General features: G+C 42.9%; 1 protein-coding gene across 7 annotated transcripts in view; it reads right to left on the bottom strand.

Moving 5' to 3' along the window:
• The window catches only part of SULF1 (sulfatase 1), a 199,909-nt gene that overhangs the window by 61,171 nt on the left and 112,911 nt on the right, over nt 1-25,827 (bottom strand). For 6 of the 7 annotated variants that reach the window (XM_027561145.1, XM_027561142.1, XM_027561140.1 and 3 more), the window contains 3 exons: nt 17,606-17,845; nt 7,300-7,451; nt 4,798-4,967 (listed from right to left, as the gene is read on the bottom strand). In XM_027561145.1, coding sequence (XP_027416946.1) covers nt 4,798-4,967; nt 7,300-7,451; nt 17,606-17,845 — 562 coding nt within the window. Of the gene's footprint in view, nt 1-4,797; nt 4,968-7,299; nt 7,452-17,605; nt 17,846-25,827 lie in introns of those variants that run through there. The other variant, XM_027561144.1, reaches the window with a different exon arrangement.

Raw genomic sequence — 25,827 nt, 5'->3', positions numbered from 1 at the left:
TGCCAGGAGAAATGATGCCAAGAGGATGAGGCTTTAGCATTATTATGAGGATATGGGGGAGAGACAGAGAAGGCAATGGCACCCCACTCCAGTACTTTTGCCTAGAAAATCCCATGGACGGAGGAGCCTGGTAGGCTGCAGTCCACGTGGTTGCTAGAGTCAGACATGACTGAGTGACTTCACTTTCACTTTTCACTTTCCTGCATTGGAGAAGGAAATGGCAACCCACTCCAGTGTTCTTGCCTGGAGAATCCCAGGGACAGGGAAGCCTGGTGGGCTGCCGTCTATGGGGTCGCACAGAGTCGGACACGACTGAAGCAACTTAGCAGCAGCAGCAGCAGCATGGGGGAGAGAATTTACTGGAACGTGCAGTAGAGTCTTAGTCATAGTGAAGGGCTTTGTGATAAGAATGATTATATGTATTATCATGATGGAGACTTCCTCAGATCTCTCAGAGGCCAGGAGTGACTGAGCCACTGTCTGATTAAACAGGGTCCCCTGTTCCATGCGGTCGATAATCCGTTCTCTTTCTTAGTTGGTTGGCATAACCTCTAGCCTCAATATTGAACTGGCTTTCTTTCTTTGTTGGCGATGGCAAACACCATGGAAACCTGATACATTCGCTCCAGGCAGTGGGGGTCAGATAGCTCTAACCCAAGGCGGATGAAAGACATCTGGATAATGCCTGACCACCAAGGAAGGCAACCTCAAGGAAAGTGCTCACATGGCTTGCATCCCCCTCCCCTGCCCCCGACAGCACAGAACCTACAGTTTCTTCCTCTGTTTTCACAGGGCCTGCCAAATATCTCTGCAAAGCACTTAACTTCTTGCATCGCTTTGCTTGAATGCCTTGCTCATGTTCTTGCTAAGGAGACCAGCCATTCAAGAGCTCCGAGCGGCACAATGGAAAGCTTGTCTTCAATTTGTCTCACTCCTTTTGTGTGCAGCCTGAACTGTGAACCCAGGCAGTCACTCACAGCCTCAAGAGAGATGCACATGGACTCTTTTCAGCCCTTTCCTCCTGTGATGGCTAGGGAGACCTTGATGACAAAGATGCCCGGAATTCAACGCTTTCAAGGTCTGTGGGAGACACAGCGGATCTCCTGATTCTAGGGGCTCCAAAGCCTCGGGCTTAGCAGCAAACAGAAGCTGAACCACTCAACTCACCGTGTGAGTTTTTATTTTCTATGGCTAAGGGTGTTCTTCAAACTGCCAAGAGCACGGTTTGCACCTGGCAAAGATAACACAGCCCAGGCTGGTGCTTCTGTCTGTTTTTAGAATAGGCAGGGTGAGAGCCTCATCAATGCAGGTCTTAGCTCGTCAACAGACTTGTCAGGTCACAACGGACAAGAACCAGCTTGTTCCTTCCCTAGCTGCTTCCCCTTGAATGTTAAGTTGAAATTCACCAAACAAAACAGCACCTTTTTGTAGGTCAAGAAAGATCAAATCCAGCAAAAACAGTTTTGTTTTTTTTTTTTTATGGTTCATCTTAATAGGAAGGATCACGGAGAATTAGTACCTATGAAGTGGCTTCTGTGTTCCAGGTCCAAGGTGAGGTCTCTTTTAACTGTCATTCATGACATCATGCCAAGTTGCTGGTTATTACTCCCATTTTACCGATGAGACAATGGAGGTTCTGAGAGGTGAAAGGTACTGCCTACAGGTCAGCAAGGACCACTGAGATAGGAACCAGTGCTTATTTGCCTCCAAGGCCTGAGAGCTTTCACTCTGCCAATGTGTGGATTCAGCTTTATAGAATCACTAGTAAGGCTCACAGGGCTTCCCAGGGTGGCGCTAGTGGTAAAGAATCCACCTGCCAATGCAGGAGACACAAGAGACGTAGGTTTGATCCCTGGGTCGGGAAGATATCCTGGAGTAGGAACAGGAGACCCACTCCTGTATTCTTGCCTGAAAAATTCCATGGACAGAGGAGCCTGGTGGGGTACAGTCCATGGGGCTGCAAAGAGTCGGACATGACTGAGCCCTGAGCACAGTAAGGCACACAGGTGGTTCATCTGAACTAAAAAGGAATAGCGAAAACTTCACATATAAAAATGGTCAAGTCACATATGATGTCTACTTTGACTAAACAGTCTCCAGGGACTGTGTTTACAGCTACATACAAATTCACTCACGTTCTCAATACCCTGCAGGTTTCTCTCTCTAGCTTTATCCCTTACTTCTTTCCTCACTTCCTTGGTCACATCTTAGACAGCCTCATGGTGACCACTTTTCCTGAAATCATGTACCCAATCTCTGTCTATCAGCTGCAGAAACGTTGCCCATCCTTTGCAGTCCACTTTGCCTGCCTCCTTGGCCCTGAAGTTCTCCTGGTTCTTCTAAAAGATGAGTATGCTTCCTCCTCCAAACTTTCACAGACCCTGGGCTCCCTGCTCTAGCACTTGCTTCTGAGCCTGTTGCTGACAAGGCTCTTTGATAAGGCTCTTTGTCTGTCTTCCTCCTTGAGCAAGAGCCCAGAACAAACTTATTCTGTAAAGAATCATACAGTAAATAGTTTAGGCACTGCAGGCTGAATGGCATCTGCCACAGCTACCCAACTCCACTGTTGCATTGCAAAAGCAGGCACAGATAATACCTAAATGAATGAACATGGCTGTGTTTCAATAAAACTTTATTTATAAAAACTGGTGGCAAGTCAGAAGTGGCCTCCATGTGCTGACCTCTGTCCTAGTTCATTGGTTCTAGAATGAGCAATTGTGTCTCTTTTTTAAAAAATGCAGATTATTTTATGTTTATTTGACTGCACCAGGAAGTCTTAGTTGTGGCATGTGAACTCTTAGTTGTTACATGCAGGATCTAGTTCCCCGACCAGGGATTGAACCTAGGCCCCCTGCATTGGGACGGTGGAGTGTTAGCCACTGGACCACCAGGGAAGTCCCAGCAATTGTGTCTTCCTTGCGCCTATATCCCTGCTGTGCTGTACAGTGTCACAGGTGGCACGCATAAATATTTGTGGAATGAAGCAGAATTTAATCAGAGATGCTTCTTCTTTGTTTTTTAAAGCTATTGTTGAAGCCCCGAGAACTCTGCAGATTTCTCTCATCCTGCACTGCTGTCTGTGCACACTGCTGAGCTGTCAGAACCTTTTGACCTGTGGCTGATTTTCCTGTAGGCTCAGGACCTTGCCCCGAAGCTTCAAAGGCAAGCTGACTTCTAAGGAGCCATAAAACACATTTTGTCAACTTCTTGTCCTCAAACTCCCGGGAAAACAGCAGTGAGGTTTACAGTTGTGGAAAATCACCTTAGGCTGGGATTCTGCTAATGCAACAAAGAAAGCAATTTCAGACTCAAAGAAAAGGAAAAGGTGAGTCCCAGGGCATGGAAGAAATCTGCAAAGACCTATTTCTTTTACTGAACCAGCAGGTTACTGCATCTGCCAGTGATGGCTAATGGAGAGTCACTAGTCCCTGGTGGGCTTCATTTATGAATTTAGCTGCATAATTATACATAGGGTAGAGAGTCTTGAATATTTATCCACAGGGTTGATTCCAAAACACAATGGATCATCCAGACCCTATACCTCAGTTGCTGGGGCAGCTTTCTTTGTCGACAGTATCTTATGCATCAAAACACTTCCATCCTCCAAGTTTCTGGGTATGCTCAGTAGGACACTCACCTGGCTTCATTTATGTATTGTTAGTTCCCGTCTTTCCTTCTTTCTAAGTCACTTGATATGATAGAGAGGATCTAAGTACCACTGACAAGGAGCCATAAGTTTATTAGTTATAATAAGATAAAAAATATGAATAAAAAGTTTTCCAGGGATATGTTATGCCAGCAACTAGAATGCCTTCAGTAGTTACTTATCTCTTTTCATAAAGAAGTACATTTAATCTTTATTTTTTTCCCCATCTGGGACCATAGCTTTAAAATCAGTGTGGCTGAAGAGGGATAATATTTAAGCACAAATAGATTAAGAATGAATTCTGGAGGTTTAGTGATGAAGGAAACGTATCAGTTCCTTGTTTCCTACTCTTCTCATAGTTAAACTTTCAGCCCACTGCTCTGCGTGGAGGACTGCATATCATTGCAATGGATAAGAAGAACGGGTGTGGAGAAGTAGAAAAACAAAATCACATTCTTCGCTGCCTAAGTATCCAGACTTACTACACGCGTCTCGTGAGAATGGTCAGCTTAATACAGCTCTCTGCTCTCTGTCTCATCGCCATAAGCCATCAGCCTCTCCTCTGGGCCTCCCAATCCCCTCCCCAAGGCTCCTGCCTCTCAAAAAGAAACATCAGGTTATTTTAAAGCCGTGACCTGAGACGGCCTCTCGGGCATGCCCTCTGCAGCTGCCTCTGCAGCAATTCTAATCAGACATCTGTGGCAAAGCTGCGACAGCCCGAGCCCAGGAAATTCACCCAGGTCTCTATAACCAGACTGGGGGTGTGGATCACTACCACTCTGCTGCTATAAGAAACATACCGTTTGATCATTATTATTATTAGATCACGTTGATGAATATTATTTGAGACAACTGAAGGAAGCCCTTGATCAAAACCACCCCCCAGTCACCCCATGTGCTTCTCTCTGTTCATTTTGTTGTTCTTGTTATTGTTCAGTTACTTACGATGTTGGAGATGTGATTCGTAATCAAGCCACCTCAGCAAGCCCCTGAGTTCAGGGCCTGCCTGATCTGTGGTCTCGGGGCAGAAGCCCCATTCCTGCCTTGTGGAGATGCCACGTGGAAAGAAATGGGGTGCAGGGGAGGAGATGGGTGGGGAGCAAAGGAGAGGCTCAAGATCAGCAGGTCCCAGAGTTGAGGTTGTTACTCACATGTGTTGGGAAGCATTGGGGTACAGTTCTGAAAACTGTGGGGCCGAGTCCTCGGGGCCGTGGGGCGCCGCGTGGCTGATCACCATCATAATGGGCCTATGGGGATACATTCTCTTAGACATTTTGAAGTAATTAATGCTCTCGTTAGTGATTAAGTCTGTGAAGTAGTCCTGAAACATACATTTGACACAAAACAAAAATTACAAAAGGTGACATTCATCAGATCACATTTGAATACTGCTTTCCCTCAGAAGCAACTCACTGAATGAGGAGGTAAGATCTTAAGCACGAAGAGAAACTGTACTTCCCAAGGAGAAAAACATCTTCCGGAAACAGAGATCAGTTGCCAGTTACTTTCTAGGGTTGCCAGCATAGTAACACACACAAACATCTTTTTAAAAAGTAATGTACAATTTAAGAATTAGGGGGAAAAAAAAAGTCAAGTCCTGCTTGCCCAAGATAATGATCAGATCTGGCAATACAAATGCTACAGTACATGAAACACCGGATACTTATTTCATTCTCAGGTTTCGCTGATGTAATTCGTTTTAAAAAAATTTAATTGCTTCAAGGACAGGAAATACCCACGCCCACTACAAATTCACAGTTGCAGACACGCACATGCATACACACATACACGCATAAATGCACACACACAAAAAATCTTTTCGTGAAATTAAAAATTCACCTGTTAGAATTACACAATGATAGCCAATGAAAGTCATGACCAAAATCTGGATGCACAGGGAAAAGGGGCAGCATTCTATAAATTAGTTTATCTGAAACACTCAATATGGGGAGCAGTTGATTTCCTGCGGATTACACTCTGTTAATTGCACAACTAAAATGATCTAGCTGTTGGGATTAGAGCCTGACTTGTTAATAGAACAATTTAATCTATAATCCAAGGGGCTGATGCAAGACTATAAGGGGGAGTGGGGGAAGAGATGGAAGGAGAAAGAAAGAAAAGATGAAAACTGAAAACACCTGCTTCCTCTAAGTGTGTATCATTGGCCTGGAACTCCAGTGTAAAGTTTATTCAGAAAGCTCTCAGGCAATGTGCACTGTCAGAGGCTTCTAGGCATGACTAATCGCATGTAGATTCAAGGACCAGAACAGCTGCAAAAGCCATGCCCAAGGGACCAAGCCTATGTCACATGTCCTTCTTAGGACAAGCCCACAGGCTATCACCTCCTTCCATGGAAGTCTCTGTTTCATTCCTTTCCTCTCTTTCTAAAAAAACGATCTATATTCTTTTCGACACAGTTGTCTTTGACACTTAATCAGCTGTGATAATGGGCAAGATACGCTGATTTAGTCTTTGGAGGGAATCTTGATTGCTTTGCTCTCCTTAGGACAACAGGGAAAGAAAGGTTAATAGCTTCAACAAGGAGCATGACAAGTATCCCCACAGATAAAAAATGGGAGCAGTGACAATTAGTGCACTTTGTAGGGCATTGCTCAAACCTGCCTCCAAGGTTTCTGCCAGCTCACAACTCTGATGAGTTTGGAAACCTATTAGCAATGTTTGTGAATTCATTTGCATGCATTGTTTTCTGGAGGGTATGAAAGGAGACTTACACTTTATCTCCCCCGCCAAGTTCCTTGAGCTCAAATCAGGCCAAGCATAAGGATAGCGATGTGCCAAAATTAGATCAAGTCTCCTCTTTCTGATTTCTACCAATGGCTTTTTCACAGAGATCTATGCTAGTTGGAGCAGATTCTCAGCTTCTTTTAGATAAATGAGGAAGAGATGGACATGGTTAGGAGGGAAGAGGGTATTTTAGGCTAATTAGCAGGCTAAATTTAAAGATGTTTCCCCCTCCGCTCCTGCGATCTGGAAATCGTTTTAAGTTGGCAATCACAAAAGCTGTGTAGATTTTAAAAAGTCTAATCTGGGATCCATTTGTTAGAGAACTCTGGGACCTGTTCACTTCTGTTTCTATGAACTGATTTGGAAATTCTAAGACTGACTGCCTTACAGACTTTTGTGGACTCTAGCTGCCATGGGCAGGTGTCCTTGTCAATATCAAAGTGTGGTAAAAGCAAAGAATGTGGTTTTCCAACTTTTGAGTTTTGCACTTGTCTTTTCTTATTCTTACATCTAAATCTGAAGGCGCAGACAGAATATACTCTCACCCTAATGAAAAGCAAAACAGTACAAGATGAACATATGATTATGTGGACAAGTCTTCTAGAGGGGGGAAGACCAAAAATTATCACAAGACGGAGTACAGGCATCTATGATTTTTTTGATAATACTCTCATCAAAGGCTGATTGCCTTTCATCCTAATGAAGGGGGGAAAAAATCCACTATTCAAAGTCAGTGTTCCCTGAGAGCCTTTTTCTTGCCTGGAGTTTAAAATTATCTTAAAATTTCTCTTTCTAAAACTGTGAGAACATAGAAAGCCAATCTCGTGGATAGGCTAACATACTGAAAATGACTTTCTCCCATTATGCATGAAGTAAATTGATGCAGTGTAAAAGTGCCTGAAAATTACCTTCGCATAATCAAATCCATGCTTTTCTTTGATGCCATTGCGACAAACAGTGTAATTATAGAAACGAGAATTCTTGATTAATCCAAGCCATTCTCGCCACCCAGGAGGGATGTAGCTGCCATTATATTCATTGAGGTATTTTCCAAAAAAGGCTGCAAGGGGGAAAGAAGGATTATTTTCTCATATGAAATGATCAATCATAACTAAATGCATCGACATGAAATTACATCTTGAAAAAAAGACAGTGAAACAAAAGTTAACCTAGGTAACAGTGGATGCTAAGGTATCCCATGTACTCTGATTCTTTGGCAAAGTGACCCACATACATTTTCCTTTTGAATAAATAAGAATAGTGCCTAGGTACATGGATAGTTTATATAAATACAGTACAGTTTAATAAAATCACCATCAGGTTCATGATACTTCGAATGCATGAATTTTTTTGTGGTCCTTCCAGGATAAAAGCAGAATGAATCTTTTTGTTAGGTTTACACGATAATCAGAGAAGTAGCCGGTGTGAGATGTGCAGTACTGAAAGTTGTCTTTGGGGTAAGTTTTCCAACATATTGCTTGAAAGTTGTGAATTACAAAAACATTATTGAAAAACTTGTCTTTGTTTTTGCCTATCAGGACAGTATGTGTTTTCTGTGTCAAAGAACCTTCATAAACTCAGCTTCTATGGGGTGTGGTCAGTGCCTTTATGTCACATGTATTTTATGTCATCTTGTTTACACTGTGTATATTTTACAAATGTGTGCTTATTACTGATAATCAAAAAGTCTAGCAACATGGGGTTACAACCTTGATGACTCATTTTCATAGAATTACAGTAAAACAGAAGAATTGATATATGTGCCACAAAAACACCACTGCTCAACCAGATGCCTTCCATGTCAAACCCACTTTCTGGCTTCATTACAGATGCCTCCGCTTACATACATAAAGAAAGTTCTTAGCTGACTGGCTCGGAATGATGAAAACAGATCCTGGACCCAGGCACTTTATTGGTATTGCTCTTAAAGCACATGTTTCTGAATCTCAAACTTATGCAACATATTTCATTCCTGGGTCTTTATGGAGTCTCTATTTAGCTTGATTTCATCTTTGATATATAACCACCAGTAGAATATCTCCATCTGAATGTTTTTCTTGCTCTTAATGCAATTGTCCAGAATGGAATGAATAATGTTCCCTTGCACATGTACTTCTTTAGAAAGCCTTTAATTCTCAGAGTGGCATCATCACTCACCAGGCGTGGCCTGGTGGCACTTTCCCTGCCTCAACTACCCCTTCGCTCACCTTGCTATGCAGCAGCTGCTGCCTGTAGGCTCTAAGTGGGTCAGAGCTCTGGGACCTCTCATTGTTTCTCTGACTTGACACCCCTCTGGGGGCCCACAGATTCCTGACCATCTCTCCTATGCATGCTCCAGGGTCTTTCCACTCTCACCATCAGCTTTCTGAAGACCAGCTCAGGTCACATCACCTTCTTGCAATCTTGGATGAAGAATCACAGTTGAGTTTAACAGCTTGCAGTCCAAGGCCTTCCTTTTGTCTGGACAAGATCCCTCTCTTTCCAGCCCCATCTTGTACATCTCTGTGATGCGTACCTCTCTCCAGCAACTGTGTTGCCTCTAGGTGTTCTGGTTTCCACCTCTCCACCTTTGCCTGTGCTGTTCTCTTCGTCTCCCTCTCTATGAATCAGGCCAGAACACATGCCATTTCACTCCCAGTCTTTACGCTGATTCCACAGGACTTTATCTCTGTGGCTCTGATGTCACATTCTCATCCTTCCTTGTGGAACAGTTATGTTCACCTATAAGCCTAATCTCCCTTACGTTGTTGTTTAGTCACCGAGTCCAGTCTGAATCTTCTGTGACCCCCATGGATCATAGCTCACCAGGCTGCTCTGTCCATGGGATTTCCCAGGCAAGAATACTGGAGTGGGGTGCCATTTCCTCCTCCAGGGGATCTTCCCAACCCACACTGCAGGCAGATTATTTACTGCTAAGCCACTGGGGAAGCCAATATCCCTTACACTGTAAGGTTTTTTTTTTAGACAAACACTGCTTGATCTAATCTGTGTGCACTCTCCTCCCATCCTAGTGTGTAGTCTAGGGGCTCCATTAATTTTAGTTTCTTGAACTGGGGTTCATGGACCCCCACATATTCTTGGGACTCTACAAGTTCTGGACTTGTTAAATTTTGTGTTTTCAATTGAGTTATGATTTTTCAAAAAAAGCTAATTTGGTCAAAATATTTTCATAGAGTAGAGTTTCAGAGGTGCAAAAGTTGATACTTCTCTTTGGATTTATTTTCTTTGAAGAGTTGACTCAAGTCTGAGGAACACAGCAATGTTTGTTTACTTGCTGAATGAATGTTTATACGTTGAATCTGCAAATGACTGAATAAATCAGGTGGTCCCTTCGTCAAACATACACAGCTTAAGGATTCTGCCAGGGCTCCTGAGCAGACAGACAGGCATGGAACAAAGTGTCAGAGGGTCTCATGTCAGCTGTGACTCAGGATTTCCCTCTGAACTTCCTATGAGCTGTAGGAATTCTTCTAATGAGATGTTCTCATCTTCAGAGACTAACCACCTTCTCACACTGAACCACAGATGATTTTCCTTTCTGACAAAATGCAACGGGACTTGAGTCCCAGGCAGTAGACCAAGGCCACACTCCACCAGCATGACTTCAGAACGGGACTGTTTCCAGAAGCCTTTCACTAGATAACCAAGAGCCCAGCTCTTTCCCCTGGCCTGCTCCTCATCCTCAGGGTTTTTTCCCACTTTTCCCTCTTTTTATAAAAGATCATAGTGGTTAGGAATATAAAGCCTGGGGCCAGCCTGCCTGGGTTCAAATCCTGGCTCTGTTACTTTCTAATTACATGTCCAGAGGTGACTTACTTAACCTCTCTCTACTTCCAATTCTCTTGTTGGAAAACCATGAAGATGATGATGATAATAGCGGAAGGGATATTGTGAAGATGAAAATGAATTAATACATATGCAAAGCACTGAAAACAGTACCTGGCATATAATGAGGGCTTATTAAGTACTGTCACTGCTGGTACTGGGTTGGCCAGAAAGTTTGTTCAGGTTTTTCTACATCTTATGGACCTTTTGGCCAACCCAACATTTTTATGATTTTTGTTTGTTGTTTAGTTGCTAAGTTGTGTCTGACTCTTTTTGATCTCATGGACTGTAGCTGGCTAGGCTTCTTTGTCCATGGAACTCCCCAGGCAAGAATACTGGAGTGGGTTGCCCTTTCCTCCTCCAGGGGAATCCTCCTAACTCAGGGATGGAACCCAATTCTCCTGCATTGGCAGGCAGAATCTTTACCATTGGGTAGCCCCAATATTATGATTACCATCACCATGATCATTAGCTTTTCAACTCTGGGTTCTGATTTAAATAACTTACCCTCCTGAAGTGCAAGGAAATTCTGTTCTAGAGTTCTGCCCTGTGCATCTGAAAACATCGCTGGAGAGGTTACACAGTTTTCTTTCCTAATCTGATTCATTTTTGTAGCAACAAATTCCCTCCCAATTGGCTGACATTTTCTTGCTTAATTAGTTTTTTAGATTTTTTTTTCTTGCTACTTTTAGTTTTGTTCTCTGTTTTTCCCCCCCCTCTCAAGGAAGCCAGGCCAAGTCATTCCTGCCCTTTCCTCATTGTTTTACTCATTAGGTTATTTAGGACTGTTTTCTACCCATTGCCATGGCTATCGCCCTTTCCCTTAATCCTCCCCTTATAAACAATTCCTTTAAGTCTCTTAATAGTCCCTGTTATTCACTTCAGAACTCCCTCCAGGTTTTCCGTGTCTTTGTGTTAATGGGGTGTAAAAAATGTACTCACTATTCCAAATGTGTCCTCACCCATCACTCTTGGCTCCAAGGGAGACGAGGCCTTGTGCATCATGAGGCAGTACCCAGTGTTGTCAGCGTCAAGTTACTCAGCCTTTAGTGTCACCTTTGAACACTGAGGCTCATTTGTAATTACCCCTGGCCTCTTTCAACAACACTTCCTGGCAGTGCTCTGCAATTGATTATCTGGGATTCTAATTATTTTCCTCCAGATGCACTAAATCTCTTCCTCCATCTCGAAGGTGAACTTCATTTTCTTGCCCATACTGCCATTATATTACGTGTAGTTTGAAGGTTTTCAATCCTTTAGCTTTGGCAATTCAACTCAACTACTGTCTGAATATGTCACCAGCACACCATCTACCCCTCCTCTCTTCTCTGGGCCATTAAACACTTCCCTTCACAGCTGTTTAGAAGGTGGCAGGTGGGGTTGGGTGACAGGGAGAAAGATCAGAAAGACCTGATCATAATGACTGTTGACTTAAGTCCACACTACTTCTGTCCAAAACTACCTGTTACACAACCCTTAGAAAAATTTCCTTGAACTATTTGAGGCAAAAGCTTTTATTTTTAGATTTGCAATAGTAACTACATATACAAAAGATTTCTGATGCTGTAGAGAAGTCAAATGTTATTTAATGCAACAATGTACTAATTGAGCTCTCACTCCTTGCAATGATTAGATTTGGGGTGGCAGGACTTCACTAATAGTAACTATAAATTTACATAATTTTGAACCAAGTTAAAAATATGATTTACTCTTATGTCACCTCGTATACATGAGTTTGGTTTCCCCAACTAGACTGGAAGTCTAGCAAAGACAGGAATCTTACTTTATATCTCTTTATGGATCAAAGTCTACTATAGTTTTAAGCAGAATGTGACTTAATTAATAGCATATTATGGTATTTGGTTTTTGGGTACTTATCAAAAATCCATAATACTATCATTCATAAAAATAAGAATATTAGTTTGTTTTACTTTTAGTGAACTCTATTAATACATTCTAAAACATCTCATACTAGAGAATAAATATACTTGCCATAAGTAACGTGGGGCCTTCCTGGTGGCTCAGGCTGTAAAGAATCTGACTGAAATGAAGAAAACCCAGGATCTATCTCTGGGTCTGGAAGATTCCCTGGAGAAGGGAATGGCAACCCATTCCAGTATTCCTGCCTGGAGAATTCCATGGACAGAGAGCCTGGCGGGCTACAATCTATGGGACTGTGTAGAATTGGACACGACTGAGTGACTTTAGTTTCACTTTATAAGTAACATAAATTTTATAATGTAAAAAGACACATAAAAAATGATTAATTTGTCTGCAGTGTTTTGTTACAAAAATAATTCTTTACATAACAATTTTATTGCAGGTCTTTATTAAATATTGTCCCTTCCACCCCAGTGATATGAAGCAGAATTAGTATGACTAAAATTTAATTCACCTGTGAATTTACAAATCCTGTGTTATATTATAATTTGAGCACTACCATTTTTAAAGGAATCAGTATGATTACAGTGATTATAAGAAAATTACAATATAATTTTGGATAGGAAAGAGAACTAAGGAATCCCTCTAGTCCTATCTCTGCATTCTATAGGTTAGAAAACTGGCCTGGAAAAGTTCTCAAAATAAGTTCAAGGCAAAGTAAGGACGTGATTCCAGTTCTCCACCATTTGGTTCAGGGTTTTCCCCTTAATACTTGATGCTACCTCTCAATTATGGATTATTACTGTCACTTTAAAATTTATGCCAGGTGTTACATTCATGTCTCTCCTCTCAAAAGAAATTTAAACTAAAAATTTTTGAGTGGATAATCAGGTAGAATTTTCCTTTTTATGATAGATAATACAATATTGTTACCATTTCACTTAGAACATAAAACGCAATAGAAATGTTATTTTATTTTCCTTTCTTAAACATTTAAGCTGTTGTGAAGTCATATTTTCCATGAGTAAAGTTAGAAAAATTTAGGTTATAGTCAGTCCAAAAATATGCCTTGGTTCTGAAAAAAGAAAATAATGTCATACAACGGTAAGTACAATACTGGATCAATTCATTTAAATCCATGTACTCTGGATACCTCCCAAAATAAGCCTCTCAGTAGTTTGTCTTCTCTGGGTTGTTCTTCGTAAAACTGATTACTGCTTTGTGCTTCTTGCTAGATGGATCTTTATGTATAATACAGCTTCCGTCATTATTTTTCCTATGTTCTCAGCTAAATGTTCTAAATGATGCATTTAATGTTAGGAAAACAATAAAATCTTTATATATTGGCTCCCCCCACTAGTTTAGTGGTTCATAAATAATTATGCAATGGTTTAAAACCTACACACCAATTCTCTTAATTTCCTCAGATGTCTATCATCCTGATGTGCTTATTTGTAGATTTTCAAATGAGTCTCTGTCCCTGGTTGGATTGATAATTATTGTCACAGAGACATCTTTACTTCCTAATTGTCTGAGACATATCAATATTTTCCCACTAAAGATGAATTTACATTATATAGCTCATTATCACTGCTGTTTTAGCCCTCCAATTTTTACCTTTTCCGATTTACTAGTGGGCACTCTCAAAATTTATTTTCCTGGGTGCACATCATCCATTTTCTATTCCTAGCAGAGTGTTTGAAAAAGTCTTAAGCATTTGGAAAAGTCCTGTTTTCCTTAAAGAATTCCTTTACTTTGTAGAATGACTCACTGTAAATTCCATTATTACCTAAGTGTCTAGACCCCAGGGAAGAAGGTTGGCTACAGAATATGAGTTAATTTCCAGAAGCACATCTCCTCTTCCTGAAGAAGAGAACTGACTGAAGCAGGCCCGATGGACTGCACCACCAGACTGCTAGTTGTCCCTGGGAAAGGCTGATTGTCTGCAGTTTCCTCCTAGACCTAACCCACAAGGCTAGGGTACTATACTGGAAAGAGCCCTGAAGACCAAGGTCTTGTTGCTCACTCTTCCTAGTAGAACATCAGATGGATCATTTTCAGCAAGTCCTCTTATCTTGTGGGTCTAAATTTGTTCATCTGATGGGACTTCCCTGGTGGTCCAGTGGTTAGCACTTTGTACTTCCCTTGATCAGGGAACTAAGATCCTACATGCCTCTTGGGCAGTGTGGCCAAAAGGTAAAAAAAAAAAAAAAGTGGAATATTTAAATTTGTTTATCTGTATATGCTTAGTTGCTCAGTCCTATATGATTCTTTGTGATCCCATGGACTGTATCCCACCTGGCTGCTTTTTCCATGGGATTCTCTAGGCAAGAATACTAGAGTGGGTTGCCATTCCCTTCTCCAGGGAATCTTTCCCACCCAGGGATGGAACCCGGGTCTCCTCCATTGCAGGCGGATTCTTTACCATTTGAGAATAAGAGAACTGAATGAAATTATCTCTGAGGTTTATTCAAGCTCTCGTAACCCACTGTAGGGTGGATACAGCATAGTGATAGTGATAGTGAAGTTGCTCAGTCGTGTCTGACTCTTTGCAACCCCATGGACTGTAGATTGCCAGGCTCCTCTGACCATGGGATTTTCCAGGCAAGGATACTGGAGTGGGTTGCCATTTCCTTCTCCAGGGGGTCTTCCTGACCCAGGGATCGAACCCAGGTCTCCTGCATTGCAGGCAGTCTCTTTACCATCTGAGCCACCAGGGAAGCCCGTAGGGTGGATACAGCATAGGATAATTTAAACAAGTACCAGAATACACTCCACTTCTTAGAAGCAACAGATTTGTTTTTTCTTGGTGACCCAATGAACTTTGTGCTAGATGGCGTTTCCATTTTTGCTTTTGCCATCTGGAAATTTAGCTTCAAATATGCAGCCTTTCTCCACAATTCTGTGGCATGTCTGTGGTTTGTATATTTGTATATATTGTTGCCTTGATTTGAACTGGTTTACCCTCCATTTCTACTGGACAGGGTCCTGATTGCTCTGTATCCTATTATGTTTTATGTGTCACTATTAGGCACTTTGGAATGAGGCATGATAGAAACATATGTCAGGAAATAAGATAATGGGAAGGAGAAAGATGGAGTCAAGTGTGCTGGATTCAGTCTGTCACTGACTAGCTTGTGACCTCAGACCAACTCTCCTGAGTTTCTGTTTCTTCACTGGCAATATGGGCAAATCCTTTCAAGGCTGCAGGAAGAATTAGGTGAGAAAATTCAGCTAAAATGCCTGGTACAGAGGAAGCAAGCACAAAATACCAATTTCCAATTTTTCCCCTTTCTTTCCGACGGCCCAGCTTTACTTAAGTATAACTGACAATCAAACATTCTAAGGTTTGTAACCCAAGGGCCCACTATACAAAAACATTGTGAAACAAAAACCATTGCCAAGCCAATCAACATACTCATCCCTTTACATGTTCAGTAGTTTCCATTATTTTCTATTGTGATAACAACACCCAAGATCTAGCCTCTTAGCAAATTTCGAGTACACGATGAAACACTGTCAACTATAGCCAAACCACTGTTCAGTCTCTCTCCGGACTTCTTTTCGTTCTTCCCTTTCTTGATTTGGCCCTGAAATGTATTAGCAAGCCATAGTCAACAGCTCTAAGTCTCAGCAGGGTTCTTGTAGTCACCCACATCTCTGTTTCCTAGGACAGACCCCAACCACGTTGGTGTGGATATGACGAGTGTTCTAACTCCCTAGGTTCCAACTCTGTCTCTGCTACTAGGAATTAAATTACAGGGACAGTGAGAGTTGAAAGGCACTGACTTCACACAATGCTTCCCATGAATAAAACACAATTTGGTGGTCAAAATCAGGAGTCAGGCATCAGGGGACCATTTCTGATTTTGCTTCTGAGCTGGTCGCACAGTATTTGAAATCCTCACCTCAGTTATAAAATGGAGCCAAGTACACTGGCTGTTTATGAGCCCTACAGGGATGTTGGAGAGATTTGCAAATTGTTTTAGAGCTCTCAGATGAAAGGTGCTATACATTTAAACCACTCATGTGGGAAAACACTCAGGATAAGGCTCTCCGAGTAACCTAGTTTCCTTCCGAAGCATAAGCAGACACCTTTGAGGCTCATGGGAGGAGTTCCTTCTGTGAGTGGAGACTTTGAGATGTTTGCGGATGACAATGCTATCATCTCCACAGTCAGTGTTTTCATCCATAAATAACAAGTATTGTGCCCACAAGGTGCTCTGCACAGAAGCCAATGACCACATAGTTCCTAAATCCAAGGGGAAAGATTAATTTCATTTTTAGAAGAGATTTGAGAGAGAATACCTTTATCCAAAATCCTTTCCTTTGAAATCTTCAGAATAGAGAATATGTAGACTTGACAATCATTTCCAAGTTTTTAATGATGACACCCTGAATTCTTATGAATAAGTCTAGTTGGTTCTGAAAAAATTATTTTCCATTATATCCCTCAATCAATATCTGGGTTTCCTTTCCTAAAATAGGAAATGCTCAGACTATGTCTTTCCCACTCCTAATTCTGTTAAAATGGTTCCACTCCCCAAAAGATAGTGGAAACTGTGCTGTCTAATACAATATGGTAGCTATTGGCCACATGTGGCTAAGTTTAAAATAATAAAAAATAAATAAAAATTAAAAAAAAGAAATGCTCAGAAAACCTAACAAGAGCATTTAAATGCTTGGAGAATAAAGGCTTTGGGTCAATCATACAGGAAGGAGCCTTGCTTATTTCTTAGAACGATTGGCCTGATGTTCACGATCTCTCTGGAAGGAGGTCCCTAATATGCAAGACACCAGTTAACCACACCCCTCATCTATGTAGGTTAAACGGTGATAAAAGGTGTACCATGGGATGCCCTCCTTTCCTGGAAAATAAGGATGAACATTTGAGATCTAAAAGTAACCACAATGAAGCTAAAGAAAAGCAGAATCCTATTGATTATGAGTAAGTAAATAGGTGAATTAATAAAGTACACCTCATTGGATTATTTCATTCAGCTATTTATGAATTCAGTAAATAATTTTGATAATCTATTGTGTTCCAGATCCTGGGATAGGTGCTCTGCATTCAAGAATGTGCTCAGTTGGTACCAGGACCTGGAAATTTGGGAGGTTGAGGTAAGCAGGCTCATGGGATAGAAACTCTTCAGTTGCAGGCTGTCTGGAAAATTCCAATTGCTGGGTGCTCTGATGGAACAGAGGACCCTGGCAAGCTACAGTCCATGGGATCGCAAAGAGTAGGACGTGATTCAGTGATTGAGCAAACACACATGCACGCACTGATGGGGACAACTTGTCCTTCACGCGTCCACTGAGAATCATTCTGGCTTTTCTCTAAGGGATCTCCGGCTGGGACATTCATCAGAGAGAAAAGTAAGGGATGCAGAGGGAGACTCCTTCCACTTAGGGACTGATTGGAAGGTCACAGATTTCATCACATAGTGCATTTTTCTGAGATGCGTTACCAGAGTTCACGGAATGAAGGCCTGGAAGTTTCCCCTTTACCTGTTCTGTAGCCGGTGCTGTTCAGATAGACCGCAAACGTCCGAGGCTCGTGCACCGCCTGCCAGGAGGGGGAAGAGCAGTTCTCGTTGTTGGTGTAGATGTTGTGGTTATGCACGTACTTGCCGGTGAGCATGGAGGAGCGCGAGGGGCAGCACATGGGCGTGGTCACGAAGGCATTGGTGAAGGTGGCCCCCCCACGCTCCATAATCTTTCTGGTTTTGTTCATGACTTGCAGGGACCCTGAAAGGCACAAGGCCAGCCCTGTTTAGCAGACAGCACTGCACAATCACCCACTGACGTCATGTCACTCTGTTTCCCCGACTTGTTAATGTCCCTCCCTTGGCTTGAAGGAGTCTGTGATTGGACCAGTTCTCATTTCCAGGACACAGTGCACCACTGGGGATCCTATCATCTCAAGTATTTGCAGAATAATAAACACATTTTGGCTTCTCCCTTTTTTAATCACAAAGGAAAAAACTGCAGGCTCATCCGATCATTAAAGCTAGAATTTTAGAGATGGAGTAGATTCAAAGGCCAGCAGCCCTTTGAAGTTGACTAGAGAGCATCAAAACTCCTAGCCCACCAAACTCACACCAGCTACAAACACTGCAGAAAAGATGGATACAGTACTTTTATCATATCAAACAAAAGAGGGAAAAATTTCTACAGTTAAGTAAAAGTTCATCCAAAATGCGTGTTGAACTAAAAAAAAAAAAACTCCAATGCAACTTGGTATCCCCTAGTAAACTCACCACCTACCTGGCAGATTTTCTATCAGGATCACACGATCAGTTTATGTTTTTGCCTGTTTCCACGTCATTTAAAAAGATGGATTGTTTGCTTATGAAAGAGCTATGATTCTATTGCATTCAAAAGCATTTGCATTAGCAGTAAAATATTCCATTTGAACTCTAAAGGATGAAATTGTACATAAAACTGCCGAGAAAGAAAAAAAAAAAAAAACTCTTTTGATTACTCAATCCGGCCAAACATGGCAGCTGAATCCCATCCAAATACTGCAGGAAAAAAAAAAGCTCAGGCCAGAATTCAATAGTCTTTTCAGGACTTGTCAAGAAATGCACTACAGAGCACTAGAGCCAAGCCCATTGCATTTCAATCCTGGAGCCTCACATTTCCAACAGGTCCTGCTTCTTCCAAAGAAAGGGAGAAAGTCTATGTCGTTTTCCAACAAGGAAGGAAATCGTAATGCAAACCAGGCAAGCATTCAGAGCAGAAGAGAAGTGTGCAGCCATCCAAAAAGCCACAGTCGGCCTCATATTTTTTCACATACGTGCTTTTACTGTTTACATGAAAACAGAAAAGACGGTTTCTAATTGTGTCTCCTTAGAGCTCTCTACAGTATGCCTCGCTGAAGAGGATTCCAAACTGCTTTTTCCGCCCTGGTTGTCTTCAGAAGATCAAGCAACTTATTTTTTTGCCATCGATGAATAACATGTAGTGAGCGCCCACTTCATGCTGAGCATTCATTCTACTGATCTCAACTCTCTGGATTGGTCCCGCAACTATAGCATTAACAAAAGCAATGGGAAGTTCTCTGCTGCCTCCAATCTTCACTAGTAATCTATCTAACAAGAACTTATATATGAACATTGCTTGGAGATATCTGCAAAGCAAGGTAGTGTGGATACAGCAGTAGCAGGGCATATAAGGACAGTGGGGACAGGAGGCAATATTTAGTAAGAACTCCAGTACTCTTGCCTGGAGAATCCCATGGATGGAGGAGCCTGGTAGGCTGCAGTCCATGGGGTCACTGAGAGTCGGACAGGACTGAGTGACTTCACTTTCACTTTCACTTTTCACTTTCCTGCATTGGAGAAGGAAATGGCAACCCACTCCAGTGTTCTTGCCTGGAGAATCCCAGGGACAGGAGAGCCTGGTGGGCTGCCGTCTATGGGGTCGCACAGAGTCGGACATGACTAAAGCGACTTAGCAGCAGCAGCAGCAGCAGCTGCCACAGTACTTGAGGACAACTGGAAGGAAAGGAGGAAGAAGATCTCAGGATGAGTGAAGTGCATCATTGGGGGCATGTGCGGTGGTATGTGTGGTGCACTGGAGGTGGGATGAGGTAAGTGGAGTGATGAAAATGGCACACGAGTTTTCTGGAATGAAAACGAAAATGAAGAAGACTTCTCTTGATGTAATGGGTGGCAGAGCTAGCAAACAGCTTGGCAGCTGGGGAGAGACATTCAGCTTTGACAGAACAGACAAAATGATGGCAGAGTCAGATCTTTGTCAAAGGCGTGAAGGATATGTTACGATAAAAGTCTTTGAGAGGTGTTGCTATGACAATGGAGGTATGTACACTGTCGAGGAAACAGGCTGGTCCATCAAAGGTGTGGCCAAGGGGTTGCTGAAACTTGAATGGCGTTGTGCGTCCACAGTAGAATGACTCTTAAGAAGCAGACCTAAGAGCTTCCCTGGTGGTCCAGTGGTAAGAATGCAGGGTAGACGCCAGTTTTATCCCCGGTCCAGGAAGAGCCCTCATGCGGCAGAGCAACTAAGCCCACGTACAACAACTACTGAAGCCCACTCACCATCAAGCCCATGCGCTGCAACAAGGGCAGCCACTGTAACGAGGCCAGTGCACCTGCATCTAGAGAGCAGCCCCCACTCTCTGCAACAAGAGAAAGCCAGTGCGCAGCCAAAAAAAAAAAAAGAATAAATAATTTTTAAAAGATACTTATTTAAAAAAAAAATAGAAGATCCAAGAGATGCTGTAATGTATCAGAAGGCTGTGTGTTGGCTAACATTTTTCAGCTTGGGAAGAAAACTGGATAAGTAATGGTTTCACTGTTGCTCAAGAAGTAACTTGAGAAGAACTATGCCCTACAGAACATCAAAGAAGTGCACATTAGGAATGTTGTGTTTTATATTTATGTTAGTTGATCATAAAAGGGATAGAGCCTGGAATAAATACATGCAATGAAACACAGGAGTGGGGAGAGAGTTCAAGGTCAGTGTCAAAGTTCATTCACTTATTCTTTTCTCCTCTTTAGAAATCTGCAGTGATTACTTACGGTAACTGCTTGAATTTTGAGAAAACTTAGCAAACACTATTGACCAATTTTTATTGCCTAATGGTCTCTTCATGTCAGAGAATGACTTCTCGGAGTTTCCTCATGAGCTTAGCTAGACTCAAATTAAAAAAAAAAAAAAATGCAACTGGAGGCCATCCCTCAAGGTTGCATCACAAAGCTGCAACCTCCAGTTTACAAACTCATTTGGACCACAACACTGGATGGGAGGTGGAAATCTGATCTAAGATCATATCATATGAAAACTAGGGGGGAGAATTCAGCCCCATGCAGAAAGAAGTGAAAGTGTTAGTCACTCAGCTGTGTCTAACTCTTTGCGACCCCATGGACTGTAGCCCACCAGGCTCCTCTGTCCATGGAATTCTCCAGAAAAGAATACCAGAGTGGGTTGCCACGCCCACTTTGAACCCGGGTCTCCTGCATTGCAGGCATATTCTTTACCATCTGTGTCACCAGGGTCAGTTCCACGCATCACTCCTGGAATTGCCCCAGCCAGGACTGTCCTCTCACGCTAAATATCACTCTTGGGACTTCCCTGGTGGTCCAGTGGCTAAGACTTTTCCTTTCAATGCAGAGGGTGCAGCTTTGATTCCTAGTCAGGGAGCTAAGATTTCACATCTCTCTGAGCTAAGATTTCAGGTCTCTCAGCCAACAAACCAAAGCATAAAAGAGAAGCAATATTGTAACAAATTCAACAAAGACTTCAAAAATGGTCCACATCAAAAAATCTTTTAAAAATAAATAAATATCATTCTTTTCTTAAACAACTGAGCTGGTTGTGTTGAAGAACTAAAAAAATCCCTCTAAACCCCGTGCTTCCAACTGATCTGCCAGTCAAAGGAGAGAACAATGAAGACGTTTGGTCTTTGTTGCTGCTGCTGCTGCTAAGTCGCTTCAGTCATGTCCGACTCTGTATGACCCCATAGACGGCAGCCCACCAGGCTCCTCCATCCCTGGGATTCTCCAGGCAAGAATACTGGAGTGGGCTGCATTTCCTTCTCCACTGGTCTCTGCAGGTACAGTGTTAAGAGCCCCATGGGTGGGGCTCCTGACTGAATATGAGCATCTAGCTTGAAGTTTCTTAGTGAAGAGAAGATTCTGAGACAATGCTACTCCAACTTTAAAAATCACCTGGAGAGCATGTTATGTCATAGAAGAATTTGCATTTCTATCAAGCTCCCTGATGACACCGGTGCTGCCTGTCCACGGTCCACTCTTGGAGATGTAGTTGAAGCCTGACACAGAACCAGGGAAGCTTTGAGCTGGAAGAGACTTTAGTGGGTGCCTCACTTTAAGTGATCTAAATGGTTTAGACCACTTCCAAAGCGGTAAGATAGGTAGACAGGAAAAGAAAACACTGATTTCATATTTATTCTCACGGATTTTATGACTGTGTGCGCTAAGTCGTTTCAGTCATGTCTGACTCCATGCAACCCTGTGAACTGTAGCCTGCTAGGCTCCTCTGTCTATGGGATTCTCCAAGCAAGAATACTGGAGTGGGTTGCCATGCCCTCCTCCAGGGGATCTTCCTGACTCAGGGATTGAACCCGCGTCTCTTATGTCTCCAGCACTGGCAGGTGGGTTCTTTAGCACTAGCGTCACCTGGGAAGCCCAGCGGATTTTATACTTGCTTCCATTTCTAAGTGTTTCATATGTAGCAAATCATTTAATCCTGACAATAACTTTCCATAGTGGGTGTTATTAATTATTATTCCTACATCAGGGATGATAAACTGAGGTACAGAAGGGTTAAACAACATGCCTAGGACTGCACAGACCCTAAGCAGCAGAGCTCAGATACAAATGCAGGTTGTCTGTTCAGAGATCATGCTCTTAAGCTCCATCTAGGCTGAGTACTGGCTGTGACATTGACTTCTGAAGACTGCAACACAGAAATGATGTCTGCTCATAGTAAGAGTATATCTCATTTACTGTAGTCTCATATTTTGCTTCCCAGGTGGTGCTAGTGATAAAGAACCCACTTGCCAATACAAGAGGCATAAGAGACATAGGTTCTATCCCTGGGTCAGGAAGATCCCCTGGAGGAGGGCATGGCAACCCACCCCAGTATTCTTGCCTGGAGAATCCCTGTGGACAGAGAAGCCTGGCGGGCTACAGTCCATGGGGTCACAAAGAATCAGACACAACTGAGGTGACTTAGCACATATGTATTTTGCTTCATCTAGCCTCTTAGGGGAGATACTAACAGACACTAAAGCCTGTCTCCTGCCTTCTTATGGACTGATTTCAGTAGCTTGGGTCTGAGTGGGAGAGGGGGCGTAGGCTGCAGATGTGTCTGTCTTCAGAAGCTGACAGTCACACTGATGTTAAATGCTGCCTCTGATCTTGGAGTCCCTGGGTGGATACAGATGATGGAGTGTAGGAATCATACCTCTTCCCTCTGCTGAGTAAGTGTGCTCCAGCAAGGTAAGTACAAAGCCCCTTCTCTTTTATGGCTGTGCAGTGATTAATGTTAGCCAACAACACTGCCTGGTCCTGCACCTATGGCCACTGTGACTGCACCATTGATTTTTCATTGGGAAACTACCCAAAATGATTCTGTATCCATACAACTATTAATTATGCATTTCCAGCATGGTCCCATTGGATGGGACCATGTTTTGTCCTATAGCTGCAAGGACTTGGTTTTAAGCCAGAGCTCTTCACCTCTCTGAGTTTCAGGACTTCGGTGCCTAAAATGCAGACTGTGCTGATTCTCAGTTATCAGAGCAATTATTTCATGAGAATGTTATGAAACTTTAAGGCTGAAGATTCACCACAAGATTGCCAAGGCAGGGCTTAGGAGGATGAAGATGAGAAGAGAAAGAGTCCTGGACTTGAACTTGAGGGGAAACATCTGAGTTTTTGTCACAGGTGTGTTTGAACAAGTCATTTACCCTCTTTGGATTTGTGTTTCTCAGCTGTAAAATAGAACTAATAATAGCTCTCTGGACCTGTTGGCAGGGCTGTTGAGCAAATGGCATGAGCTGTGATTTACTGTGTGATCATCTTGGCCCCAAGATGTTTCATTTACTTCTGCCTTTCCCATCTCCCTCTCTGTCATCACATCTGAACTCCAAAGCTAAGGTAGGCATACAGAGATAGCCATAAACTGCATGTTTGTGCTCCTTCAAAACTTATAGGTTGAAACTTAATGTGCTAGGTTATGGTGTTAGAAGGTGGGGGCTTTGGCAGGTTATTTAAGTCACGAGGGTGGAGCCCTCATGAATGGGTTTAGTGCCCTCATAAAAGAGACCCCAAAGAGCTCCCTGGCTCTTCTGCCATGTGAGGACACAGCGAAAACACAGCATCTGTGAACCAGGAAGCAGATTCCCACCAGACACAGAACCTGCTGGAGTCTCAATCCTGGACTTTTCAGTTTCCAGAACCATGAGAAATAAATGTCTGTTGTTTATAAGACACTAAGATGGGAATACCAGACCACCTGATCTGCCTCTTGAGAAACCTATATGCAGGTCAGGAAGCAACAGTTAGAACTGGACATGGAACAACAGACTGGTTCCAAATAGGAAAAGGAGTACGTCAAGGCTGTATATTGTCACCCTGCTTATTTAACTTCTATGCAGAGTACATCATGAGAAATGCTGGGCTGGAAGAAGCACAAGCTGGAATCAAGATTGTCGGGAGAAATATCAATAACCTTAGATATGCAAATGAAACCACCCTTACGGCAGAAAGTGAAGAGGAGCTAAAGAGCCTCTTGATGAAAGTGAGAGAGGAGAGGAAAAGGTTGGCTTAAAGCTCAACATTCAGAAAACTAAGATCATGGCATCTGGTCCCATCACTTCACAGGAAGTAGATGGGGAAACAGTGGAAGCAGTGTCAGACTTTATTTTTTTGGGCTCCAAAATCACTGCAGATGGTGACTGCAGCCATGAAATTAAAAGACGCTTACTCCTTGGAAGGAAAGTTATGACCAACCTAGACAGCATATTCAAAAGCAGAGACCTTACTTTGCCAACAAAGGTCCGTCCAGTCAAGGCTATGGTTTTTCCAGTGGTCATGTGTGGATGTGAGAGTTGGACTGTGAAGAAAGCTGAGCACTAAAGAACTGATGCTTTTGAACTGTGGTGTTGGAGAAGACTCTTGAGTGTCCCTTGGACTGCAAGGAGATCCAACCAGTCCATTCTAAAGGAGACCAGTCCTGGGTGTTCATTGGAAGGACTGATGTTAAAGCTGAAACTCCAATACTTGGCCACCTCATGCCAAGAGTTGACTCACTGGAAAAGACTCTAATGCTGGGAGGGATTGGGGGCAGGAGGAGAAGGGGACGACAGAGGATGAGATGGCTGGATGGCATCACCGACTTGATGGACATGAGTTTGAGTGAACTCTGGGAGTTGGTGATGGACAGGGAGGCCTGGCGTGCTGCAATTCACGGGATTGCAAAGAGTCGGACACGACTGAGTGACTGAACTGAACTGAACTGAAGTCACCCAGTCTATGGTATTTGGTTATAGCAGTCTTGACGGATTAAGATAGAAGTTTACTTTGTCTATGCTTCAAGACTTAAAATGTTAAAGCTGGTTTAAAGATATCAGTTCCCGTCTACCCATCACGCACTGTTCCCCATGACTCTCTTAAGCCAGAAGCCTGGCTTCATTATCATTTAAAATTGTCCTTTGAGGTGGAAGCCTGACAGGGATGCTATGAAGTGACCATAATGAAGTCCAGTAGTTGGCATGGGGGCACTGCTGACTGAGCTGGCTTGAGGACAGGGAAGGTCCAGGCCACAGCTGAGCCTCGAGGCTGCCAAGAAGAGCTGCCCCAGTGCCAGAGTTCCAGGTTGGGACTGGGGATGTCTGCCATCGCTCCTGCAGGGGTGGGTGGGGGTGCTTTGACAGTGATCAGCTGTGGACTAGGATTCTGCTAGGTCAGCAGTGACTGAGAGAGGAGTGGCGCTCTGGGAATCCTGCAAGATCTATCAGGTTTGCAATTCTGATGGGGTTAAAATCAAGGCTCCAGGAACAGTCCTTTGGAGGTAGTGTGTACTGGGTTACTGGGGCCTGACAGAGTCATAGCCAGGAATTTCAATCGTTCTACAGGCTTCAAGTCATTTAGTCTCAAATCACATGCGTGTAAAAGGTCAGAGGGGAGAAAATGTCCCACTCATCAGGATGACTTTACCAAAATCACACAGTGAAC

This window comes from Bos indicus x Bos taurus, chromosome 14 (assembly GCF_003369695.1).
Source record: "Bos indicus x Bos taurus breed Angus x Brahman F1 hybrid chromosome 14, Bos_hybrid_MaternalHap_v2.0, whole genome shotgun sequence".
NCBI classification, from domain to species: Eukaryota; Metazoa; Chordata; class Mammalia; order Artiodactyla; family Bovidae; genus Bos; species Bos indicus x Bos taurus.
This window is presented reverse-complemented; position numbering and strand designations above follow the sequence as displayed.